This window comes from Zootoca vivipara, chromosome 12 (genome assembly GCF_965207765.1).
Source record: "Zootoca vivipara chromosome 12, rZooViv2.hap1.1, whole genome shotgun sequence".
Classification (NCBI taxonomy): domain Eukaryota; kingdom Metazoa; phylum Chordata; class Lepidosauria; order Squamata; family Lacertidae; genus Zootoca; species Zootoca vivipara.
In genome coordinates, this window is record NC_142595.1 from 49,536,854 (window position 1) to 49,561,065 (window position 24,212).

The 24,212-nt window shown below is 49.1% G+C and overlaps 1 protein-coding gene across 1 annotated transcript in view; it reads right to left on the minus strand.

The window, feature by feature from the left end:
• Positions 1-935: 935 nt before the first annotated feature.
• GUCY2D (guanylate cyclase 2D, retinal) overlaps positions 936-24,212 on the minus strand; it is a 36,360-nt gene continuing 13,083 nt past the window's right edge. The window contains exons 7-20 of the mRNA XM_035135850.3: positions 22,821-22,904; positions 18,379-18,459; positions 18,006-18,182; positions 16,468-16,624; positions 15,610-15,759; positions 14,645-14,793; positions 14,393-14,556; positions 13,534-13,726; positions 12,098-12,272; positions 11,794-11,892; positions 9,828-9,922; positions 8,310-8,395; positions 8,060-8,186; positions 936-2,962 (exon numbers count right to left, since the gene is read on the minus strand). Coding sequence (XP_034991741.1) covers positions 8,102-8,186; positions 8,310-8,395; positions 9,828-9,922; positions 11,794-11,892; positions 12,098-12,272; positions 13,534-13,726; positions 14,393-14,556; positions 14,645-14,793; positions 15,610-15,759; positions 16,468-16,624; positions 18,006-18,182; positions 18,379-18,459; positions 22,821-22,904 — 1,695 coding nt within the window. The 3' untranslated portion in view covers positions 936-2,962; positions 8,060-8,101. The remainder of the gene's footprint in view (positions 2,963-8,059; positions 8,187-8,309; positions 8,396-9,827; positions 9,923-11,793; positions 11,893-12,097; positions 12,273-13,533; positions 13,727-14,392; positions 14,557-14,644; positions 14,794-15,609; positions 15,760-16,467; positions 16,625-18,005; positions 18,183-18,378; positions 18,460-22,820; positions 22,905-24,212) is intronic.

Genomic DNA, 24,212 nt, shown 5'->3' on the forward strand with positions numbered 1-24,212 from the left:
TCCTTGTTTTCTCGTTAACATTTGGCAAGGTGGCTTTTGCTTGTTTCTCAAGCTCATCAAAATCTTCTTTAAAAAAATCCAGACGTGAACCATACAAACTTGCACAAGAACTCAATAACAGGTCCGATTTCTTAAGGGCGTTGCTGACCTTGTCAAAATGACCTGGCACACAGATTTATATCTCTAAGATTCTGCAGATTGTGGCTGTGAACTAGGGCCCCACAAAAAAATGTGCAAGTTGGGCCCTAGAGTTTCAAATTGGGCCCCACTGGCTGGCCCTGAGTCTCATAGTTGCTGGGCCCAGGTTGCCCTGCCCTTGCATGAAGTCTTGGGTTTGCAATTTTGGGAGAGGGGAGACTGCCTGCTGGGTAGGCCCCCTAGATCTAGAGGCTCTAGGCTTCAGCCTACTTAGCCTATACATAATTCCGGCACTGGAGAAAAGAAGCAAAGTGGATGCAGAACAACACCGAAAACAACTTTTGAGGAAAGATGTTGTTCGGCTACCGCCAGAAAACTGGAGTCATCATTGCACAACCCCGGAAGGTGCGTTTGTGGTTTTGTTTCTTCATTGTTAGAATTAACCAGCTGTGCTTGAGAAATATTGCTTGTGGCTGTCATCGTGAAGATCCACTGCTGATCTGCCTCTCCTCATCTGTAACAGAGCTGGGTGGGTTCCTGCCTGGCCTGCAGCTACCCAAGAGGCAGAAACTCAACTGGTGAAGTTTTCCAAGTAGGCAAAATCGTGCAGCTAATCATATTCTTTCCCCAAAGGGACCATTTTAGCTTCTGTCTGTGTGCAGTTGGGCTAGCCTCAGGAACACATCCTGACTCTTTGGGAGGACTGGGGGTGAGCCAGCCCTAACTTGGTTTAAGGGCAGAACCCCAACTCCAGTGTAAGCCCCGCTTGGGCAGGTCAAATAAGCCAACACACCCCTCAGGATCACTAGTCTGGCCCTTTAATTGCAGAGTTCGCACATACAGTCATTTATGGACCAGCTGCAAAGCGCCTACTGGGCATCCCGATGGGATACAGAGTACAAGGATCGCCTCTGCCATGTCGCAATGATGCATATATTGTACACATACATTTTTAGCCTCCCCCACCCCACAGATGCTACCGCTGCCGCTCAGATCTGCAAAATAACATTGCAAAAAAACCAACCAAAAACACCATATACATATACAATTAAATAAAATATCCCAATGCTGATAATAAGAATGAAGGGGGAAAAGTACAATTTGTACACAGTCTATGAAAATGATAGACAAATTCTGAGGCCAGCCAATCCATGCTCAGTGGGGAAATGGTGATCGATTACCACTGCCTGCCCCTTTAAGGAAAATATTTTTTGCCCGGTGACAAATAACAAAAATCCCTTTGAAGAAATATAATCTTATATACATACTGCTCAATTGCACATGCCATCTCACCACAGGATGACATGTCTTATAACGCTTTTGCCTGCAGATAGGTACCAGGAGCAAAGTTTTGCTCTGTGTATTGAGCAAACTTTTGAAATTCAGACACAGGCAGTCAACCACAGATGACCCCAGAGGATCAATTCCAACAACCCCTTTGAAACCAATTACTGTAGTTGAATCTGAAGATGTAAATGAGCCAGGTTTTCCAAGTATCATCTGGGATTTCTGAGGAAAAACTGATGCGGTGAGTAAATTTGTAGCCAAAAACCCTTTTGAAAGCCGACATCCCATTAAGAAAACTCTTCCGGGGTGCAGAATACTATTCAGAAGAGGTTTGTATATCACAACAAATGTTTGCAGCCCCAACCCATCCTCAAACTTGCCCCAATTCCTTCCTCATCTCCTTGAATGCTTGGCCAGGCTGCAGAATGTCCAGCTGGAGGCTTAATATTGACTACTAAATGACATCCCAGAGAGAGCCATATTCGGAGCTGCAGTCAAGATACTCCACACCCTCCTCACTTCTCCATTCTAAACAGCCCAGTCCCAAAGTATCTGTTTGCTGTTCTTTATTACTGGTTCTAAAGAAACGTTGGGGCTCAAGGGTTTGTAGTAGGCGGCCACCCCCTTAAGATGAAAAGCCAATTTCTGAAAGTCTTGCAAGTATTCCCATCAGGAAACACTGTCATCTAGTGTGGTTAACCATATGAGCTGAATTCCCAAAGGATTGTTCGCTTGCTTAAATATGGGGCCATGATGAATCTCCAGGCACATCCTGTCTGATAAGGCTCCTCAACCTCCACCCTCTCCACCCCCCCCCAAGTTTAATCTCCACATGGAACCTGCCCCTGTTCTCTGAAAAGAGAAGGGGCAGTGAATCTACACCATGCCAAGGCCACTCTGCTACCTGCTGGGCCACTGTCGCATCTACGGACCCAAGTGCTTCAGAGTGGGGCAGGAACAAAGCCTGCTCCCTCTAGCCCCAAGCATGGCTCCATTTAACCAGATCACCAGGACTGTCCTCTATGGAATCACTGCCCACAAGCATCCTGCATTGGCCACAAGAAACCATGACAGAGCCCCCCCGTTGAGCCTGATCTTCTTCGAAGAAAGCCACTCCGAAAACAGGCCTCCTTCCGCGTCCATCCTTCCATTATAGTCTGTGACAATGGAGGCAAGCACCTCTGGTGAGGGAGAAGAATCCACAGCCATTCTCGGATTTGGCCAGAAGTCCCGACGCACACTGGCCACTTTTCGTTTTCCTTTTTGGTTGGAGAGTGAATCCTAGGTTGGCCAAAGGTCCTTTGTGCACCAGAGCCAGCAAGAGTGGCAGAGGAAGAGAGAAGAGAGAAGAAAGGGTGAGTCCAAGATGGCCGCGGGCGAAAGGAGGCTGCGAGTCCCTCGAGCACCAACTGCTGATTCATCCCCCTTCCAAAGGTCGCTCCTGACTACCTGCCTCGCAGGCTGCGTGAAAGGCCTCATCAGAGTTGGTCAGAAAACAGCGGCAGGTGCAGGCCACAGGTCTCTGTTGCTGTTTGAGCTGCATAAACACGAGAAGCAAAGTTAGGTAAGACCATAGAATCATAGAGGATCATCTAGTCTAATTCCCTGCAGTGCAGGAATATGCAGGTGGGATTGAACCCACAACCTTTGCATTGTTAGCGCCATGCTCTAAACCAACTGAGCTATCCAGCTGATCAAAAGCAATCCACTCCACTATGGGGTGCTCTAGGCCATATCTCTATGGCCAGAGAGAGAAATAAGTAGGCTGTAGGAAGTCCTACAATACACTATCCTGTGCTACAGCATATGGAATCACAGGATCATAGAACTGTGGAGTTGTGAAGGGATCCCAGCCCAACCTCCAGCAATGCAGGAATCACAGCTAAAAAATCCCTGATAGAAGGCTGTCCAACCTCTGTTCAAAAACCTCTGTTTAAAAAAACCTCTGTTTAAAAACCTCCAACAAAAGACAGCCCACCACCTTCCGCATTTCTTTACACATTGTTTGGTTGAAGATCCATGATGCAGAACGTGGAGAAGTATAAACGCCGAAGGGTCTTAGAATCATAGAATCATAGAATCATAGAGTTGGAAGAGACCACAAGGGCCATCCAGTCCAACCCCCTGCCAAGCAGGAAACACCATCAAAGCATTCCTGACAGATGGCTGTCAAGCCTCTGCTTAAAGACCTCCAAAGAAGGAGACTCCACCACACTCCTTGGCAGCAAATTCCACTGCCGAACAGCTCTTACTGTCAGGAAGTTCTTCCTAATGTTTAGGTGGAATTTTCTTTCTTGTAGTTTGAATCCGTTGCTCCGTGTCCGCTTCTCTGGAGCAGCAGAAAACAACCTTTCTCCCTCCTCTATATGACATCCTTTTATATATTTGAACATGGTTATCATATCACCCCTTAACCTTCTCTTCTCCAGGCTAAACATACCCAGCTCCCTAAGCCGTTCCTCATAAGGCATCGTTTCCAGGCCTTTGACCATTTTGGTTGCCCTCTTCTGGACACGTTCCAGCTTATCAGTATCCTTCTTGAACTGTGGTGCCCAGAACTGGACACAGTACTCCAGGTGAGGTCTGACCAGAGCAGAATACAGTGGTACTATTACTTCCCTTGATCTAGATGCTATACTCCTATTGATGCAGCCCAGAATTGCATTGGCTTTTTTAGCTGCTGCATCACACTGCTGACTCATGTCAAGTTTGTGGTCTACCAAGACTCCTAGATCCTTTTCACATGTACTGCTCTCAAGCCAGGTGTCTCCCATCCTGCATTTGTGCCTTTCATTTTTTTTGCCCAAGTGTAGTACTTTACATTTCTCCTTGTTAAAATTCATCTTGTTTGCTTTGGCCCAGTTGTCTAATCTGTTAAGGTCATTCTGAAGTGTGATCCTGTCCTCTGGGGTGTTAGCCACCCCTCCCAATTTGGTGTCATCTGCAAACTTGCTCAGGATGCCCTCAAGCCCATCATCCAAGTCATTGATAAAGATGTTGAACAAGACTGGGCCCAAGACAGAACCCTGTGGCACCCCACTAGTCACTACTCTCCAGGATGAGGAGGAGCCATTGATGAGCACCCTTTGGGTTCGGTCAGTAAGCCAGTTACAAATCCACTGAATGGTAGCATTGTCTAGCCCACATTTTACCAGCTTCTTTACAAGAATATCATGGGGCACCTTGTCAAAGGCCTTGCTGAAATCAAGATAGGCTACATCCACAGCGTTCCCTTCATCTACCAGGCTTGTAATTCTGTCAAAAAATGAGATCAGATTAGTCTGACATGACTTATTTTTCAGGAACCCATGCTGACTTTTAGTGATCACAGAGTTTCTTTCTAGGTGCTCACAGACTGTTTGCTTAATGATCTGCTCTAGAATCTTTCCTGGTATTGATGTCAGGCTGACTGGGCGGTAATTGTTTGGGTCCTCTCTTTTCCCCTTTTGGAAAATAGGGACAACATTTGCCCTCCTCCAGTCTGCTGGAACTTCGCCTGTTCTCCAGGAATTTTCAAAGATTATTGCCAGTGGTTCTGAAATCACCTCTGCCAGTTCTTTTAATACTCTTGGATGTAGTTCATCTGGCCCTGGAGACTTGAATACATCTAAACTAGCCAAGTATTCTTGTACTACTTCCTTACTTATTCTGGGCTGTGTTTCCCCTGCTGAATCATCTGCTCCATATTCTTCAGGTCGGGCGTTGTTTTCTTTCTTGGAGAAGACTGAGGCAAAGAAGGCATTGAGGAGTTCTGCCCTTTCTCTGTCCCCTGTTTGCATTTCACCATCTTCTCCTCTGAGTGACCCCACTGTTTCCTTGTTTTTCCTTTTGCTACGGACATACCCATAAAAGCCCTTTTTGTTGCTTTTAACCTCTCTAGCGAGCCTGAGTTCATTCTGTGCTTTAGCTTTTCTGACTTTGTCTCTACACGTGCTGGCTATATGTTTGAATTCCTCTCTGGAGATTCCCCCCCTTTTCCATTTTTTGTACATATCCCTTTTAAATCTTAACTCAGTCAAAAGTTCTTTAGATAGCCAGCCTGGCTTCTTTAGGCACCTTCCATGTTTCCGTCTCATTGGTATTGCCTGAAGTTGTGCTTTTAATATCTCCCTTTTAACAAACTCCCAACCATCATAAACTCCCTTCCCTTTTAGTATTACTGTCCATGGGATTTCACCCAGCGTTTCCCTAAGTTTTCTGAAGTTGGCTTTCTTAAAGTCTAGAATTTGGACCTTAGTATGCTTGGTTGCTCCTTTCCGCTGGATAATAAACTCCAGAAGAGCATGGTCACTCCCACCTAATGATCCTGCCACTTCTACCCCACTAACCAAGTCATCACTATTGGTTAGGACCAGATCTAAAATGGCTGATCCTCTTGTTGCTTCTCCCACTTTCTGGACAATGAAGTTGTCTGCAAGGCCAGTGAGGAATCTGTTCGACCTTATGCTCTTGGCTGAGTTTGACATCCAACAAATATCAGGATAGTTGAAATCCCCCATTACTACTATCTCACTTCCTTTGGAATGCTTGGCCATCTGTTCCAGGAAGGCATCATCTGTGTCCTCAGTTTGGCTTGGGGATCTATAGTAAACTCCCACAATGAGATCACTGTTGTTTTTCTCTCCCTTAATTTTGACCCAGATACTCTCAATTTGGCTTTGAAGTTTTAAATCCTGGATCTCTTCACAGGTATACATATCCCTAACATATAAAGCTACTCCTCCTCCTTTCCTGTTTGGTCTATTTCTCTTAAATAGATTGTATCCCTCTATTACTACATTCCAGTCATGAGACTCATCCCACAAGGTTTCAGTGATGCCTATTATGTCATATTTAGTTTGCTGTACCAAGAGCTCAAGTTCATCTTGTTTATTTCCCATGCTCTGTGCATTAGTGTACAGACATTGAAGACCGTTGATCATTCCCCCATGTCTCTTATTTAAGGATATTTTCGTCCCACCACTAGGTCTGCATGCTGCTTGCTCCATTTGGTCCTTGACATTTGGATGATCATCTTCAGCATTTGATAGACTCCTACCTTCAGGACCACTGTCTCCCTCCCCCACATAAGTCAGTTTAAAGCCCTCCTGATGAGGTTTTTGAGTTTTGTGGCAAAAACATTCCTCCCAACTTTTGTGAGGTGCAGTCCATCACTTGCCAGAAGTCCATCTTCAAGAAACTGCAGACCGTGATCTAGGAATCCAAACCGTTCCTGTTTGCACCATTTGCGAAGCCAGTTGTTCACTTCCCCTATTTTTCCCTCTCTCCCTGGGCCATGTCGTTCAACTGGGAGGACAGAAGAGATGACAATTTGTGCATCTAATTGCTTCAACTTCCTGCCCAGAGCCTCATAATCATTTTTGATCTTCTGTAAGCTATGGCTTGCAGTGTCATTGGTTCCCACATGCACCAAAAGGAAGGGGTATTTGTCGGTGGGTTTTATGATTCCTTGCAGCCGTTCTGTTACATCTTTGATCTTGGCCCCAGGTAGACAGCACACCTCTCGAGACATCTTGTCAGGCCCACAGATCACTGCTTCTGTACCCCTCAGTAGGGAATCCCCTATCACCACTACACGCCTCTTCATAGGCTTGGTTGGGATTCTTCCATGTGCTGTCCCTTCCAAGGTTACCTGCATATTCCCGGAGGACTGACTTTGCTGCTCGTCTTCATATTCCTCATCAACTGTGATGAGGGAGAGATCCTCAGGTGGAGTCTGTTCCTCATCTTCCATGAGCACTTCAAAACGGTTGTGTAATTCTAAGCACTCAGAGCGATCCCTGGGCCTTCTACTTCTATGAGTCACGTTCCTCCATACATCTGGCTGCTGTGTTGGGGAACTGACCTCCTCCTCAGGGAGATCCCCTGTCTCCTCCTTGGTGCAGACAGTGTGCTCTGCTGCATCCAAGAAAAGCTCCAGCTCTTTAATTCTCTGGAGCGTAGATACACGCCCCTGAAGCTGCTGCACCTTCTCTTCCAGAAGGGCAACCTTGTTTTCTAGTAGGGCAACCAACTTGCAATTGTTGCACGTGTAGCTACCCACATCCTTTGTTCAGGGCATGGCAAATTAGGTAGCTTCAGCCTGAAATTCAAACCGACCTGAATTTCTCCCCCAGTCTCTAACATCTTCAAATCCAGAAACCAGGCAGGGGAAAAGAGAAAATGCAGGTGGCTCAAAGCTACATGCTGGAGATTGGGCATTAGAAAGGAAGAGGAAGAAGAGTTTGGATTTGATATCCCGCTTTATCACTACCCGAAGGAGTCTCAAAGCGGCTAACAATCTCATTTCCCTTCCTCCCCCACAACAAACAGCCTGTGAGGTGGGTGGGGCTGAGAGACTTCAGAGAAGTGTGACTAGCCCACGGTCACCCAGCAGCTGCATGTGGAAGAGCGGAGACACGAACCCGGTTCCCCAGATTACTAATCTACCGCTCTTAACCACTATACCACACTGGCTCTCAGAAGGGAAGAGAAGACACAAGAATCTTTTCTCCACACCCCTGAAGTAACAGGAGGAGTCGGGGAAGATCACATTTTGCAAGGATGGGAGAGGAGCTCAAAGCCTCTTGGAGGCAGAGGCTGGGCATGCAAGTCAAGGGCACATGCGTCACTCCCCCATCTGTCCCAGCCTCACCTCCATCACAAGTGGGCTCATGTTAACATGGCTGCTCTCTGGCTACACATTCCCTCCACGTGCTTTCTCTAGCTTCTTCCTTCGGTCTTCTGGGATCTCGTGCATGCTTATCCCATGGTTGCTCGCCCTGGAAGCAGAGAGGAGAAACAGGAGATTTGTGTGGAGAAGGGGGCCGTGTCCCCCAAGAGCCCAGAACCCACCCTATTCTGTTCCAAAGCTGGATATTCTGTTCCTTGTCCTCATAACTCACCCTGGCTGTAGGTCAGGGGGTGTGGGGATGGGTTTGTTAAAGCCCACACGGCCTATGAGCCAAAATGTCTCTTCAGTGCCTTTTCCCTGCGGAGAAAAAGAAAGAGGCTGATGCGGGTGCGAGGACATGTTTCGAGTGAACTCCTTGAGCACTAAGAGCAGCAGCCCCAACAGAATCCTTGCAACAGGTGACACCAGAAGCGCTTTGCCAGCTTCACCGACACGGCTGTTCCCAAGGCAGGTGCTACCTCCCCTTGTGGGGGGCAGCAAGATTACCTGGTGGGGGGGTCTAAGAGGCATGGGGCAGCGGTGTGCTAAGAATTTACTTCTAAACCACCTCTTAATGGTTCATGCCCAGGTGAGGGAATAACACCTTAAAGAGAAATGCAGCCAAGAAAGATATACGAACTTAGCGTCCCAGTTTTTTTAAGAGATAAGTGACAGCATCTCCAAACCAGGAGTTCAAAGAACCACCAGTTAGGAGAACTGTGCCTGAGGCATATTTTAGCACAGCTTGCATAGGGTTTCTCAGAAGCATACTGGTATTAGCTCATAGAACATATATGTGAAAGGTCAGGGAGCTACAACTGTCTTGCTTCGCTTGTTTTTCCTCTTCCACCCATTACCTTGGGTGCCCCATTCTCTTGATGCCTTAGAATGTCCATTTCACTCACTTACCGTCCGTCTTCTTGACAAGCAGACATTCAAAAAGTCCTTAACATACCATTCCTATAGCTTCCCACCTGAGAAGACTCGAGGCGAGAACAGCATGTCACATAAACATTATGTTGCTATACTAGGCAAGCAGCACTCAGAGTTACAGGGTGGGTCAGGGTTGAGAAGTCCACATAGCACAGAAGTCATTACAGCATTGATACACAGGTTCCATTACAGAGGGTAAATGCAGGGATTACGAAAGCACATGCATTTTATTCAGTGCTAAATTCTATTAAGTGCTAGATGGGCTAACTAATTTCATAAAGCAGGGGAGGCACTGCAGGTGTAAAGGACTATCATCTTGAAAAGCTGATTATCACTGAAACAAGTTAATCCATTTTGCCAAATTAAATCAATTTTGAATAAATGTGCAATCAATGGTTACTGTTTTGAATTCCATTGCGTTATTATCTTCCTCAGTGGGTCGTGCAAACTGCTATTCTGAACAATGCTTTTTATAGGGTAGGGGGAAGGCAGCACTGGGGGTGGGTTTATGCAACAGGGTGGGGGAAGCAGTGGCACCAAACAGTTTGGGAACTGTGGATCTAGCAGTTCCAAAGCACACACAGGTGTGCTGCCCACACTGGGGCTCCTCTGTTTGCTTCCCTGCCAGGGAAACCATCACCCATGGACACACATGCAAATGAAGGGGGCATATCTTTTGCTTGCCAGAGGGCTCCCCACCCCCATCCTAGGGATTTGGGTCTGTTCTGCATCCTCTGGATGGAGCTTTGACTGGAGATAGGAGGGAGAATTGGAGGGTCCTTGAAGTTGGAAGAAGCCCCTCCCTTGCCCCAGGTACCTTGAGCTCCGTCTTGCCTCGGAGGTCCAGCTTGTAGCCCTCCTTGAGGTCATGTAGGATCTGAACGGTGCGGATGTTGACGTGGATTCGATAAGCTGCAGAGACAACGGGGGGTGAGATGGGGGTGCCTCTGAGAGACATAACAGCATAAGAAGGGTCTTCTGGATCAGGCCCATCTACTCCAGCATCCTGTTCTCACAGTGGCCAACCAGATGCCTGTGGGAAATCCACATGCAGGATTTGAGCACATGAGTCCTGCTCCCTCCTGTGGCTTCCAGCAACTGGCTTCCAGAAGCATTGCTGCCTCCAGTGGTGGAGGCAGAGCACAACCATCATGGCTAGCGGCCACTGATAGCCCGCTCCTCCTCCATGAATTTGTCTAACCCACTTTTAAAGTCATAGGGGTTGGCGGCCATCACTGCCACCTGTGGGAGCAAGTTCCATGGTTTAACTCAGGGGTCCCCAGACTTACCGCGCGGCGGGCCGGTGCCCGCCGCGCTGACCGCGCGGTGGGCTAGAGGGCAGGGAAGTGCGCGCGCAGCGGGCCGGAGGGCGGGGGAGTGCGCGCCCGTGCGCATGCGCACACGCACACAGGCGGGGAAAAAATCGCCGAAAATCGCTTGTGCGCATGCGTATGGGCCTCCCCGACCCGGAAGTGCACCAGAAATGACCTCTTCCGGGTCGGGAGAGGCCCATACGCATGCGCACAAAGGATTTTCGGCGATTTTTTGCCGATTTTTTAGATCGTCGCTGCGCCGTGCGCCGTGAGAGCGGGCGGCGGCAGCGGGCGGCGGGGGTCGTCGCGGGCCGGATTGGAAGGCCGATTGGGCCGCATCCGGCTCGGGGGCCGTAGTTTGGGGAACCCTGGTTTAACTTCACGTTGTGTGAAGGAGGACTTTCTTTCATCCATCCTGAATCTTCCAACACTTCATTGGCTATCCATGAGTTCTAGTGTTATGAGAAAGGGAGAAAACCCTTCCCCCCCCCCCCCAGGCCAATGGCTGGGATTCCAAAACCAGGGGAAGGGGCACGTCGTAGAAGGAGACCACATGCTTAGTGTGCGAAAGGTCCCAGGTTTAATCCCCAGCATCTCCATGTGAGGCTGAGAAATCCCTGGAGAGCCACTGCCTGTCAAGGCCACCATGGATCGAAGCTTCATACACAGCAGAAGCCCTGCCACTGAGCTACGCCCCTTCTAATATTTCTGTATTCTAATATTTCTGTTGGAAGCCGCCCAGAGTGGCTGGGGAAACCCAGACAGACGGGCGGGGTATAAATAATAAATTATTATTATTATTATTATTATTCCTTGAATTTCCATTTGTTTCCTAATCTATCGCCATAAAGTTTGATGGCTTTTTAAAATTATTGCCTTTTATTCGTATGTTTGTTGGAAGCCACCCAGAGTGGCTGGGACAACCCAGTCAGATGGGAAAGGTGTAAGAAATATAATATTATATACAGTATATAAAAAGGTAAAGGGACCCCTGACCATTAGGTCCAGTCGTGACCGACTCTGGGGTTGCACACTCATCTCGCATTATTGGCCGAGGGAGCCGGCGTACAGCTTCCAGGCCATGTGGCCAGCATGATAAAGCCACTTCTGGCGAACCAGAGCAGCACATGGAAACGCCGTTTACCTTCCCGCTATAGCGGTTCCTATTTATCTACTTGCACTTAGACGTGCTTTCAAACTGCTAGGTTGGCAGGAGCTGGGACCAAGCAATGGGAGCTCACCCCGTCACAGGGATTCGAACCGCCGACCTTCTGATCAGCAAGTCCTAGGCTCAGTGGTTTAGCCCACAGCGCCACCTGGGTCCCATATACAGTATATAATTATATATAATTATTATAAATGGCATCCCAAGATGGTCAGCCAAGCCCATCCAAATGGGGGCAAACTCCATCCCCAGCAGGAACCCCTCCCTCCCTCTGCAGCCCCCCACCTGGGCCATGGGCTACTCACGCAGTCCTGTGGACTCCATCCGTGAGGCGGTGTTGACTGTGTCTCCAAAAAGACAGTATCGTGGCATCGTCAGCCCCACCACACCAGCCACGCAAGGCCCTGCCATGGGAAACAGATCCACCTTGAGCTCAGGTGTTTCTTCCACCTTAACAGCTCCCCCCCATCCCCTCTCCCCTCCTGCCCAGTTGAGCTCTCTTCAGAAGAGCCGAGTGAGGGTGGACAGGGCCACGAAGTACAGGTGGGTCCCTGTGGCTGGAGGCCATTGGCACCGCTCTGCAGCAGCCCTGCCTTTAGGACAGCCTACCTGAGTGCAGGCCGATGCGGATCCGTACTGGCACTTCTGGCATGTGACGCATCCTGAAGGTGCCGACAGCGCTGAGGATATCCAGCGACATGTTGGCGATCTCACCTGCGTGCCGGTTGCCGTTGCGCTTGGGCAGCCCAGAAGCAACCATGTAGGCGTCGCCAATGGTCTCCACCTGTTGGGAGAAGCCAGATGGAGATGGAGCCCGTCCTCAGGGGAAGAGGCCATGGATTCAGGGGACACCTCAAGCCAGGAACAAGGCCTGCTCTGAGAACCAGGCTTTGCCCATTCCCCCCTCCTCAGTAGAGTTCCTGGTGCCAGCACCTCTCTGGCCTGAAGAGGTCACGTTGCCTTAGCTGAGAGGCCGTAGCAGAACCCTGAGCTCCACTGCACCGCTGGAGGCAGAAGCTTCTGAAACAGGCTGGGCTCCTTTAAGAGGAGTGGCTCCACCCACCTAGCTCCCCAGAGGAAGTTGCAGTCCTAGTTAAGGCTCAGTCTAGATTCCCTGGAATGAACGTCCACAAGGCTGCCTTGTCTGGCTGCCAGCATGTGTGTCACTTGGAGCTCTCCAGGGTGCTAGCCACTTCGCCGCTTTGCCTTTAAGGATGTTGCCCTTCCTTTTATCAGACCTGCATCTATCATCTGAGTTGACTGACCTTTGCTTGACCTGACTTCACCTCCTGGATCCTAAATTTTTACTAGCAATATGTGACCTGTTTATCCCTGGACATATCTACATCTAGCACATTCTGCACTCAGGCTAAGTTCCTGTCCCATGTTCAGGACAGAACCCTAGTAGGGGTTGAGTCCATGAGGAAAGAGAGCTCCCCCAGTTGCCAGAGGGCCAGGGAGACCTAGGACATGGCTAGGCAAACTAAGACCCGGGGGCCGGATCCAGCCCAATCGCCTTCTAAATCCGGCCTGCGGACAGTCTGGGAATCAGCATGTTTTTACATGATTTACATACATTTGATTTAAAATGCATCTCTGGGTTATTTGTGGGGCCTGCCTCGTGTTTTTACATGGGTAGAATGTGTGCTTTTATTTAAAATGCATCTCTGGGTTATTTGTGGGGCACAGGAATTCGTTCTCCCCCCCAAAAAAAAAATAGTCCGGCCCCCCCACAAGGTCTGAGGGACAGTGGACCAGCCCCCTGCTCAAAAAGTTTGCGGACCCCTGACCTAGGAATAACACCCCCCTCCTGAATAACACCCCCCTCCTGATTATCACTAGGAAGCCATTCAGGAGCCCTAGAATCATCCTCCCCTCCAACTAACTCAAGACCCAGCCACTTCCCAGCCAACATGAGTTTCGCTTGGCAACACTAAGCATCTGTGTCGTCCTTTTCCTTCACATCCCTTGGATCCTCCAAGCCCCACCCTTTCTCTGCCTCCTGCCCACAGTAAAGGTGGCTGACAGAGCCGACAGGACTGTACCTTATAGACATCATGGGAACCGATGATGGCATCGAAGAGGGTGTAAAGGTCATTCAGAAGGTCGACCACCTCAATGGGTTCACTCATGGCTGAGATGGTGGTGAAGCCCACAATGTCACTGAAGTACAAGGTCACCTCTTCAAAATACTCTGGTTCCACTGGTGCACCAGTCTTCAGGGCCTCCGCTACTGAACTGAAGGGGTGACAAGCAGAAATGTCAGCCAGTCTCTCCTTGGGAGAATCAGAAAGCACTTAAGGGTGCCTGCAAGGTGCAATTAACAATATTCTTTTAAAAAAATAGCTTCCCCCAATTTCTCTCCAAATTCTAACCCAAGCTTAGCAATGCTCACTGCTGACAGAACATATTAATCACAGCAAAGCAAGGAAGGGGCAGCAAGAAAAATCCTTGCTTCACAGCTCAGAAGGGAGCTCAGAAAGCAATAAAAAGGTGGAAAACTTTGAGAAAAACTGAGCGTTTTTTGTTTTGTTTTACACATTAAAAGAAAATCAGGGAAAGAGCGGTTGGAGAAAATAAATGAGGACCCAAAAATCCCCCTGAAATAAAGCAGGAGATGAAATAACAGCTAGGGTATAAGAGAACAGATTGAAGGAGAGAGACTCCAAACAGGTTGTTGCACTGAGCTGACACAGGAAACAGACTGAGCTTCAACAGGAAGAGAGCAGAAATGTCTTCTGTAGAAGTTCTGGGCATTTCCTGTACCTGACCTACACAACCCACTTGGAGACCTCTTACATGCACAGGTGAACAGGCAATTCCCTCATTTCTAGGAATGTGAGGCCACTAGGACTTGCTCTGGTTGCCCCACTTAAGCTCCGCACATAATTTCCACAGACTCACGGGGGCAACATCTGCGTTAACAACTTGTCTGTCTTTTGCTTCTCCACCTCCAGCTCTTCTGTTCGCTCCCGGATCAAGTCCTCCAAGTTGCTGGAGTACTGCTCCAACATCCGTAGCATGGAGTCGATGATGTTTGTCTTACGACCTTTGTTGATGCTCTTGAACTGCAGGGGAGGGACGGAAGGGGCATCAGGAGGCAACCTCCCTAACCTCTGGAATCCTGGCAAATAACTGCTCCAGAGGCCCACTCACCTGGTCAAAAATCTGGTTGATGTTTGGCCTTTTCTCGGGCTGCTCACTCCAGCACTGCTTCATCAGCTGAATGCACTCCATTGGGGCTTGGTCTACTGAAACAGAGGGCCGGCAGAGCGGGGGCGGCTTTTCTACTTTCTTGATTATCTCTGTCAGACAAGGAAAACAATTTGCTTCTGTCCTGGGCAGGCCAGGTCCCCTCCACTCTGCAATCACTCCATAAACTCCATTACTACCCTGTTTCACACAGCACTCTGTGTTTCAGCAACCAAACCCTACAACAGGGCCTGTCCTCTCCATGTAATCAAGACCACTCACCCTGCACCCTTCCTTAACCCCACCATGTTTCTGCTCCACTTGACTCGGGGCCAGCACGTTAACTCACCAACCCTGCTCAACTCTCCAAACCAAACCAATGTGATAACCATCTTCAAACATCTTAAGAGCGGTCCCATGGAATACGCCCTGGAGGGTGGGACTCAAACCAATGGCTTCAAGTTACAAGAAAGGAGATTCCGACTAAACATTTAGGGAGAACTTTCTGGCAGTAATAACTGTTCAACAGTGGAACAGACTCCCTCTGAAGGTTGTGGACTCTCCTTCCTTGGAGGTTTTTAAGCAGAGGCTGGATGCCACCTGTCATGGATGCTTTAGTTGTGATTCCTGCACTGCAGGGAGTTTAGCTAGATGACCCTTGAGGTCCCCTTCCAACTCTTTGGTTCTAACTTTTCCATATTGAAGGCAGCATGGCCAACTCTAGAGTGACCCTCCAATCCTCACCAGGCAATGTTTGCCATGGAAAAGCAATGTGGTAATGCCATGTTACATGGGATGGGCCCGTTGTTCAGAAGCAGAGCCTCTGCTTGGCATGCAGAAGGCCCCAGGCTCAAAAATAGTCATACAGACAGGGAAAGGTTGGGGATGGGAGCTGGTCTGTAACCAACCAATTCCTGCCCTTTATATACCTTCAGGGGTCATGTCCAGCATGCAATAGGGGGCAGCACGGCATATGACTTCCTGCATAATTATGGAGATACTGAAGACATCTCCCCGGAAAGAGCCTTTCCGCTCCTGGGATGGGTCTCGCAGTAGCTCGGGCGCCGTCCATAACCGGTCTAGAAGGGGGCATGGGAAACAAAAATCAAGCACTACGCTGCATCCCCTCCTTCATCATACCCAGCCTTCTCTGCCTCTCATTCCCTGCATCTGCAGGCATTCTCTATAGCTCCATTGGTCTGCCCCCTTTATTATGGGTTCCCTCTCCAAATCTAACAAAGGGAGCAAAACCTGCAGCCTCCTCCAAGGCCAGTGATGGAGACTTCCTCACTCCTCTCTTATTCAGCCACTGGCTGCTTGAAACACAGTGGATGTGTGTACCTGAGTTCCGCAGCCCCTTGCTAAAAAACCTGCTTCCAAAGTCCCTGTTAAAATTGCTGTGAATAAAGAGTGCAACTTGAAATGTTTGGGCACTGTTTCTCTACAGACACCTAAGATTCAGCCTCCTTTCATAACTTAGAAAATGCACAGGTGGGTGCAATCTTTGCTGCTATCTATATTTCTGGTTGACAGGCTGGCAAAATCCCTGGTTGACAGATTTGGCCCAGAGAGCTGTTTGCCGCTGATCTCTAATCTATATTGAACAATTCCGTGGAAAAATTGCGCCAGCCAGTAGAGCAATATATGTCACTGCTTTTAAAAATCATTTCATAGCAGGGAGCAGCAACGACACCTTCCCTGCTTACCAAAGATCTCTGCAACATACCCCAGACTTTGTATTTGCCTGTCTCCCTTCCCCTTCCCGGGTCCCAACTTCCCCTGCTAACCCTCTGGTTTCGGTGTCTCTCGCGGGATCTTCTGGGCCTCCAACAGCTCGTTGTAGCCATGGTCTGTGACCTTGAGGACGAAGCGGCCATCCACCACACAGTTCCGAGACTTCAGCCGCCCGTGTGGGAAATCATGATGGTGAAGGTATTTCATCCCCTAGAGAGCAGAGTGAGGGAAGAAAGGGGTGAATAATCTGCTCACAGCTCTGCTCTATTGCTTGGATCTCCTCCCAAGAACAGCAGCACCCATTTCTCTTCTTCCTCCCTCCTACTGCCAGGACATCTTCTAAGCCAGCCTTTGCCAACCTGCTGCCCTCCAGATGTTTTGGACTGAAATCCCTACAGCTCATCCACACTTCTGCTTGCCGTGCCTAGAAAACATGGGTCCAAGCAATTTTCCGCTTGTCCCATGCTTTCTAGGTCAGGTCTGAGTGGATTTGCCTTTGTCCTGCTGCTATCCGCTAGAAAACCTGTGCTATCCCCACGGAAAACCCTATTACTATTTGTTACAATTCAGCGATAAACAGTGTGTTTTCCCAGGGAAAGTGGCAGGAAAAAGGGAAATGTAGATGAGCTGCTAGGCTTTCTGGGGCTGATGGAAGCTGCAAAACAACTGGAGTTCACCTGGTTGTGAAGACTTGTCTAAGCCAAGCCAGATGTTTTTGACAAATAGACCAGGTGGTTTGGGCAACAGTGTCTAGCCTGCTAGACTGCGTAAATTGGAAAACCTACAAAATTATTCCTATTACACTGCCCACTCACCCACCTGTGGTGGATTCTCCAATACGATTCTGCCAACAAGTTTCCCTTGTGTTTATATCCCCTTGTTCTATAGAACACCTCTGACTTCTCTGTTAGGCAAGCAAGACCCCTGGATACTGCAAAATACTGCAAAATCCAAATGGATTGGGGAAGAGACACAGATAGAGTATCTGTTTGGCTTGTATAAGGTCCCAGGTTCAGTTATTGGATGGGAATGTCACCACCTGCAACCCTGCTTGTGGGCTTTCCCAGTGGCACCTGACTTGCCACAGCAAGAAGGAAGATACTGGACAAAAAGGAACAGTGGTCTGATCCAGCAGGACTCTGTGGTTTCTGTTATGTATTCAGTGGCCTGTGTTTGCCTGAGCTTGAGTCTGGACTAAGGATTCTGAGCTCCTGTGTTCTGATTTGATACACAATGTCCAATCACAGAACATTTCAGGATTTGGGCCTCTGCCATTGGCCCTTGAACTCTGAGTCATGATTCGCAGCGTGGAATTTAGACAGCCAATCACGTTGGGAGGGGGAGTGGCCCAGATTTTCAGAAATGTACCGTATATAAGCAGTTGCTTTGCCCCTGTTTCCCAGTTATGTGGTTCAATAAAGGTGCTTGCTGTTATCACTGTCTCTTGCCTCGTGGGAACCCACCTACACTTCAATTTCCTTTCCTGTTCCCATCAGAAATGTCCTGCTCCTCTTCCTATGATGAGGAAGTGGCATTACCTACCCACCCAGATCCCCAAAACTAGATTGCTAGATCCCTCTCCCCCAAGCACCTTAATAAGGTCAAGCAGCAAGGACGACTTGAACATCCAGTCCAGCTTCATGTCCTCGTTATTGATGAGATCCTCAAGGCTGCCACGTGTACAGTGCTCTGAGACCACAGCAAAGATCCCACAGTCATGGAAGAAGCCCAGGAAAAGGTTCACATTTTCATGCCGCAGGTCCCGGAGCTGAAGGTGAGGGAAAGTAGGGAAAGTAACAAGAACAGAGGGATGAGAGGAGGAAGCCCACGAAGATGACCGTCCAGTAGAGGGTGCTGTGCATAGTCCTAGTGGTCAGGTTGGGAATTGCACTGGGGTGATTGACTCACCCACTGAAGCAGCAGCGACCCCCAATGGCCACAGAGAGTTGCGCAAGAGCACTGACCTTTAAGAATGCTGTTTTGGTGGCAGGTTTGATTTCAGTGTGCTTTTCGCCTGGGAATTTCTTCAGCCACACCCAGTCACCCTGGGAAGGAAGACAAGGGAGGGCATGAATGTTCCCCCTCTTAAGATAATGCACCTGAAAGAAGGAAGACAAGCCCACAAACCCTCCCCACAGCCTGAAAGGCTCACAGAAGTAAAGGGAAACAGGTAAATACATATGCTTTTAAGCAAGAGGAGTGGAGAGTGAAGCAAGGAATGAACAGAACCCAACCCCCGAGAGACCAGGAAAGGAAAATTGGCCCAGCCAAGCTAACAGGGACCTCTTAACCCCTGAGAGAAAGAAAACAGCAGGGGAAAGGGGTCTTGCCAAGTAACAGCAAAGCAGTTATCTTATACTCTCAGATTCTTCACAGACTGAGACTACCAGGGTACAACCTCCCTTCCACAAGATCTTCTTCGGGCACCTTTCTGAAAGTGCCCCACATTAGGCGAGGTGCAGTAGGTGGGTATGGTAGACAGGACATTTTGGGTGGTATGGAATGCCCTCCCTGGAGAGGTTCACCTGGCACCTATCCTTTTATTTCTCCAGGCCTTTTAAGGTGCAATCCTGTACTGGAGTGATGCTGATGGAGGGGCTTTAGGATTTATTTTGGTGGAATGCCAGAACCAGTAGGGGAATGCCAGACAGGCCACTGTTGTGACAGATACAACAATATGCTGGCTGTGGAATGGCCAAAACGGGATGGAGTCATAGGTGGGATGTGGGCACCATGGGGGTAAGAGAAAACGTAGACTGTATCCAGTACGCCTTCAATTCCCTATGGCTGTAACCTGGCCAAGGGTGGAACTTTCCTGTCTTCCACCCAGGACCTGATGCAAATCATTTCCTCCCCTTTTACTGCAACCAGGGGTGGGGTGGGGAATAAAAACTAGCCCCATGTCATTGACTACAATGACTACATTGCCACGGCAAAGCATATGGTGTAACTCAAACACCCAATGACAGCACAACACTGCCTGCCAGTATATAATCCCCACACAGGGAGACCATAACTCAGATGGCAGGGAGTGTAGCGATGGGGCTGCAACTTTCTGGCTCATGTTGTGCATGCTTAGTGCTCACAGGAGGAAACTCTGGTGCAGGGGGCTATAAGGAAAGGGGCACTTTGTACAAAAAGTGGGGGGGGGGCTTTGCAAGAAGCTTGCATCCCAAGAAACTGTGTTTATCCGCAGTGCTTCTAAGGTCGCTATGGCATATGTTTTAGTACTAATCAAAATACTTTGCTACTACCTTGCCCTGCCCCTCCTCTTCAGCATAGAAGTTTGCCAAGCCAGCATGCATTGTGTGATCCTGCTAAGATATTTGGTTTCCCACAGCCGGTTTCTCAGGTCACAGAGGCAGAAATGGGAGCTGGAAGCCATTCGGATTCGCCACACTCAAGGGTAATCCCCCTCCAAAGTCTTCCAGTATTCAGTTCAACAATATTACTTTCCCCACCTTCTAAAAAACTTACAACAAAATAATTCAGGAATGGGATTAATAATTATTCCCCATAACCAACTTCTTTTATACAAAAAAAAAAATGTAGCATTTCTTGTGATTTTCAGTAGTAAAGTATTTCCTTCCTTCTATTTCTAAGCAAACCTGCACAATAACCATTCCGAGGACACCAGAAAGGTCTTCTAGGTAACCAGCAAAATAGCACTGAGTTGGTGCACTAACAGATGTGCACCTCTCTAGAAGCCAATTTTGCTACAAGGTAGTTTGCAAAACGAGGCAGGGGAATTTGCAGAAAGGGGGGAGGGGGCAGGGAAAGGCTTTTGAAGCACTCATGGGATTAGGATGTAGCCAGCCATCCTGCAAAGCCGGAAACAAACAAAAAGCTTGTTTAGGGCCCCTGTGTGCTACAGAACAGAAGGTGTCTGCTTATTCACGTGCCTTGCCCGTTCTTGTATGAAGCAAAGACTGAGCAGTGGGGAGGCAGTCTGGTTTTTACATCAAAACCTCCCTGTGGAATTTACCTGCCCAGATTACTGGCAGTGAACTAGGCTGGGAGGCAAGTTTGTCTCCTATCACCTGCACACTCCCTTTCGATTACAAATTTCACATTTCTTTTGCGTGCACACACACACACACACACACACACACACAGAGAGAGAGAGAGAGAGAGAGAGAGAGAGAGAGAAGCAATATATTCCATCCCTGAAAATATTCATAAAAATTGTGGCGGCAACATTTAAATTGCATTTACTAATCTTAGATGAAACTGTTTAATCAAGTGAAAAGGCAGCTATGATTAAACCAGGCAACACTTTCTTTTTGTAGGTTGAATGTTTCAATATAAAAATATAAATTTAAGAAGTGCAGGTGGCAGAGGAGGTATCTTTGCTACCACACACAACTTTCACTTTACAGCCGGAGAGAATTCCTCTTCTAATAGCATGCCTGTTGAGACCCGTATATGTACGATGAAGGTTGCAGACTAATCACATCAGTTGTAGCATGCTGATTAAATCTGCACACATTTGCAAGTGTGTGCAGATTTAATCAGTCGGTTACAACTTATTTGATTAGTTAGCTAAGATTGCTTTAAAGGGTGTGACAGCACTGTTAAGAATGGAATCATCTATGCTGGTCGTAGGTTGTAGGTTTGGGCCTGTATTCCATAGCCAAGGCCGGCCCACCCATGAGGGGGTGAAGTGACCCCCTCAGGCGGCAGGATCCACAGGGGCAGCAGATACCGACGTGGATCTCATACCCTCCAACATTTCTCCAGTGAAAATAGAGACATCCTACTTCATAATAATGCTAATAATTTTATTACTTGTACCCGACCCATCTGCTTTGGTTTCCCCAGCTACTCTGGACAGCTTCCAACATATATGAAAACATCACACGTTAAAACGTGTCTTAACATCACACGTTAAAAGGGCTGCCTTCAGATGTCTTCTGAAGGTTGTATAATTACTTATCTCCTTGGCTCGAAGGTTGCACAACTCTACACCCTCCAACATTTCTCTGATGAAAAGAGGGACATCCTAAGGAAAAGCAAGTCTTTCCAGGATCAAATGAGAAACTGGGGTGACTTCTGTAAATCCAGGACTGTCCCTGGAAAACAGGGACACTTGGAGAGTCTAGACCTTTGTTACTGTTGTGAATCTTCACCTACCCCTTCTTCCTTGGGAGGGAAGGGGCACATCAGGTGCCAAGATGTCTTGGCCCTGTCCACAGCAGAGAGAGATGCTACATGGAGTTGGACTGAACAGGCTACCTGATCAGAGGAAGCATGTGTAGTTGGGCTTAAGCCCCATACAACAAGGGCGTACCCACCGCGGGGCAGGGAGGGGCCGCTGCCCTACTCTAGAGGCAGGGCCGGTCGGGCAGCTGCGGGCAAGAGTGGCGCTGCCGGCGGGGCTGGTGGGCAGAGGCGGAGGACAGCCCAGCGGAGCGCGAGTTCGGCGCCCGCAGCAGTCTCTTGCGCCCGAGCCGTGCGGAGTCCACACAGCCGCGCTGTGTGGGAGGGGGCAAGGGCTGACGCTCCCGACGTTTGGGAGACCTTTGCGCATGCGCAAAGCGGGGCGCATGCGCACAGCGCGGCTGTGGACTCCGGCGGCCGCCGTGCAGGGCGCATGCGCACAGCGCGGCTGTGCTCAAAGGTCTCCCGAACGTCGGGAGTCGTTCAGCGCCTGCCAGACCGCTGCAGCAACGGAGCCTCGGATAGCTTCGCGGAGGCCGGGGCTTTGCTCCAGACCTCCGCGGAGGCCCCGATCCAAGCCTGGTTCCCTTCTCTCCCCCCCCAGCCCACCCCCAGACTTCCCTCTTCTCCTCTAGGCGGCCGCTGGTTTTCTCCCCTTCGCCGCCGTCGCTTCAGGTTTATTTTGATTTCACCTGGGCTCTGTAGCCCCGCCCACATTCCCACTTTGTGGCCCCTCCCCTCCCGTGCCTTGGCCCCGCCCCTTGCCCCCCCTAGTTTTGATCCTGGGTACGCCCCTGCCATACAACAACTCAGTTGCAAATTAAGCACTTCACCTATAATATCTCTCTCTCTCTCTCTCTCTCTCTCTCTCTCTCTCTCTCTCACACACACACACACACACACACACACACAATTTTTCCAGCAAACCACCAATCTGAACCTGTTTTCTACCTCCCATTTCAATCCTTGCCAACACCTTCTCCCCAGAGGAGGGAGTATGGCCTGCAAGTAGGGGGGGGGGGATGAAGTAACAAGTGCCATAGCCAACTTTTTTCTTCCTCTCATTTTTGAGAGGAGGGAAAAAACCCTAACACAACAAAATGCATGAGAGCTAAAAAGGTCAAGTGAAAGAGAAGGAGCATCAAACTTTTGGGAGTGAGGGGAGGGTGTAAAAACCAAACTGAAAGGCAGAGCAGACTGGCAAAAAGGCACAACTTAAAAGGGCCTTTTGCCAAATGGGACTTACCTGGACCGCGGCTATTACGCCTTGGCTGTTAAACAAAAGGAGGAGCAAGGGGAGTTGGCTGGTGAATTTTGGCTTGTCCTCGCCCTAAGGATAGCAGGAAGCAGGCGGTCAAAAATAAATGATGCTGGTGGTGGATGGAAGGGGGTGGGGGCAGAAAGGGAGGGCAAAACCCAGAAGGACAGGTGTATGAACTGGGGTGGGGCGCTCCCTCAACACACTCTCTCTCAGCTGGGCCTGATCAATGGGGGTTCATAATTATGAGGGTGCCTCTGAGCATGTGCTAAGTACATTTCCGTGAAAACCTGCCCCACCCTCCAACAAGCAATGCTGGAGATTGGAGCAATAGGCTTCTCAGACAGACATGCTGAGGATTCAAGCCCCTCTTTAGGGATTAAACACTGAACTCTCTCAGCAAACTGTAGGATGGGAACCAGGTGTGTAGAGCTGTGGGGCTGGGGAAGGCAGCAGTGAGCTGGAGAAGATGGGTGCACTTACAGTGTCGAGCACACAGTGATGGTGCCATGGCTAGGCTCACAAGGATAATTAAAGATGCCTTAGGATTTTGCACAAAAACACACTGGTGTCAGAGCAGATTTAAGCCACATTCACACCAGGTATTTAAAGCACCATGGTACCACTTGCAACAGTCGTGGCTCCCCCAAAGAATTCTGGGAGTTGTAGTTTGTTAACCATTCCTAGAATGGTTTAGCGATCAGCCCCTCTTCTTGGGAATGGTAACTCTGTGAGAGGAAAAGCATTCTCCGGACAACTCTCAGCACCTCCCATAATTCTTTGCAGTGGGGGAACCATGACTGCTCAAAGTGGTATCCTAGTGCTTTAATTCATATGCTGTGAATATGACCTTAGAAATTAACATGGACTTGGGGCAGAGTACCACAGACCCCAGGGCTGGATTATCGCCAACATGGAAACAACTGCTTCTAGAGAAGCTTCCTGGTTTCCTAGCAACAGCCAGCAGAGGCACACTTGGCTGCAGCCTCCCTGCCATGACCAGAGGGATTGCAACCCTGACCCCCGTAACATCCAAATCATGAGCCCAATAAGTGTGGTTGAGTACTGAGGCGGGAAGGAGAGGATGCCCAGACACACATCACTTCCTGACCAATATGGTGCAGGAAAAGGTGGTGGGTTGGGGGACGGGGGAGCAAGCAAGGTCTCCAGGGAGCAGGGAGCAGTGCCGGCAAGCAAAGCCACGTTGAGATCAGTGGCGGGAGCTGCAGGAATCAGTGAGGTCACCCTTCACAGAGGGATGTACCTGGGCATGCTCCCTGAACATGTAAGCCCCTCCAGCCCCCTACCGCTGAGCCGGTGGCAGCCAACTGCCCCTCACCAGCCACTGAATGTGGGGTTGCTGTGCTTCGCTCACTTTCT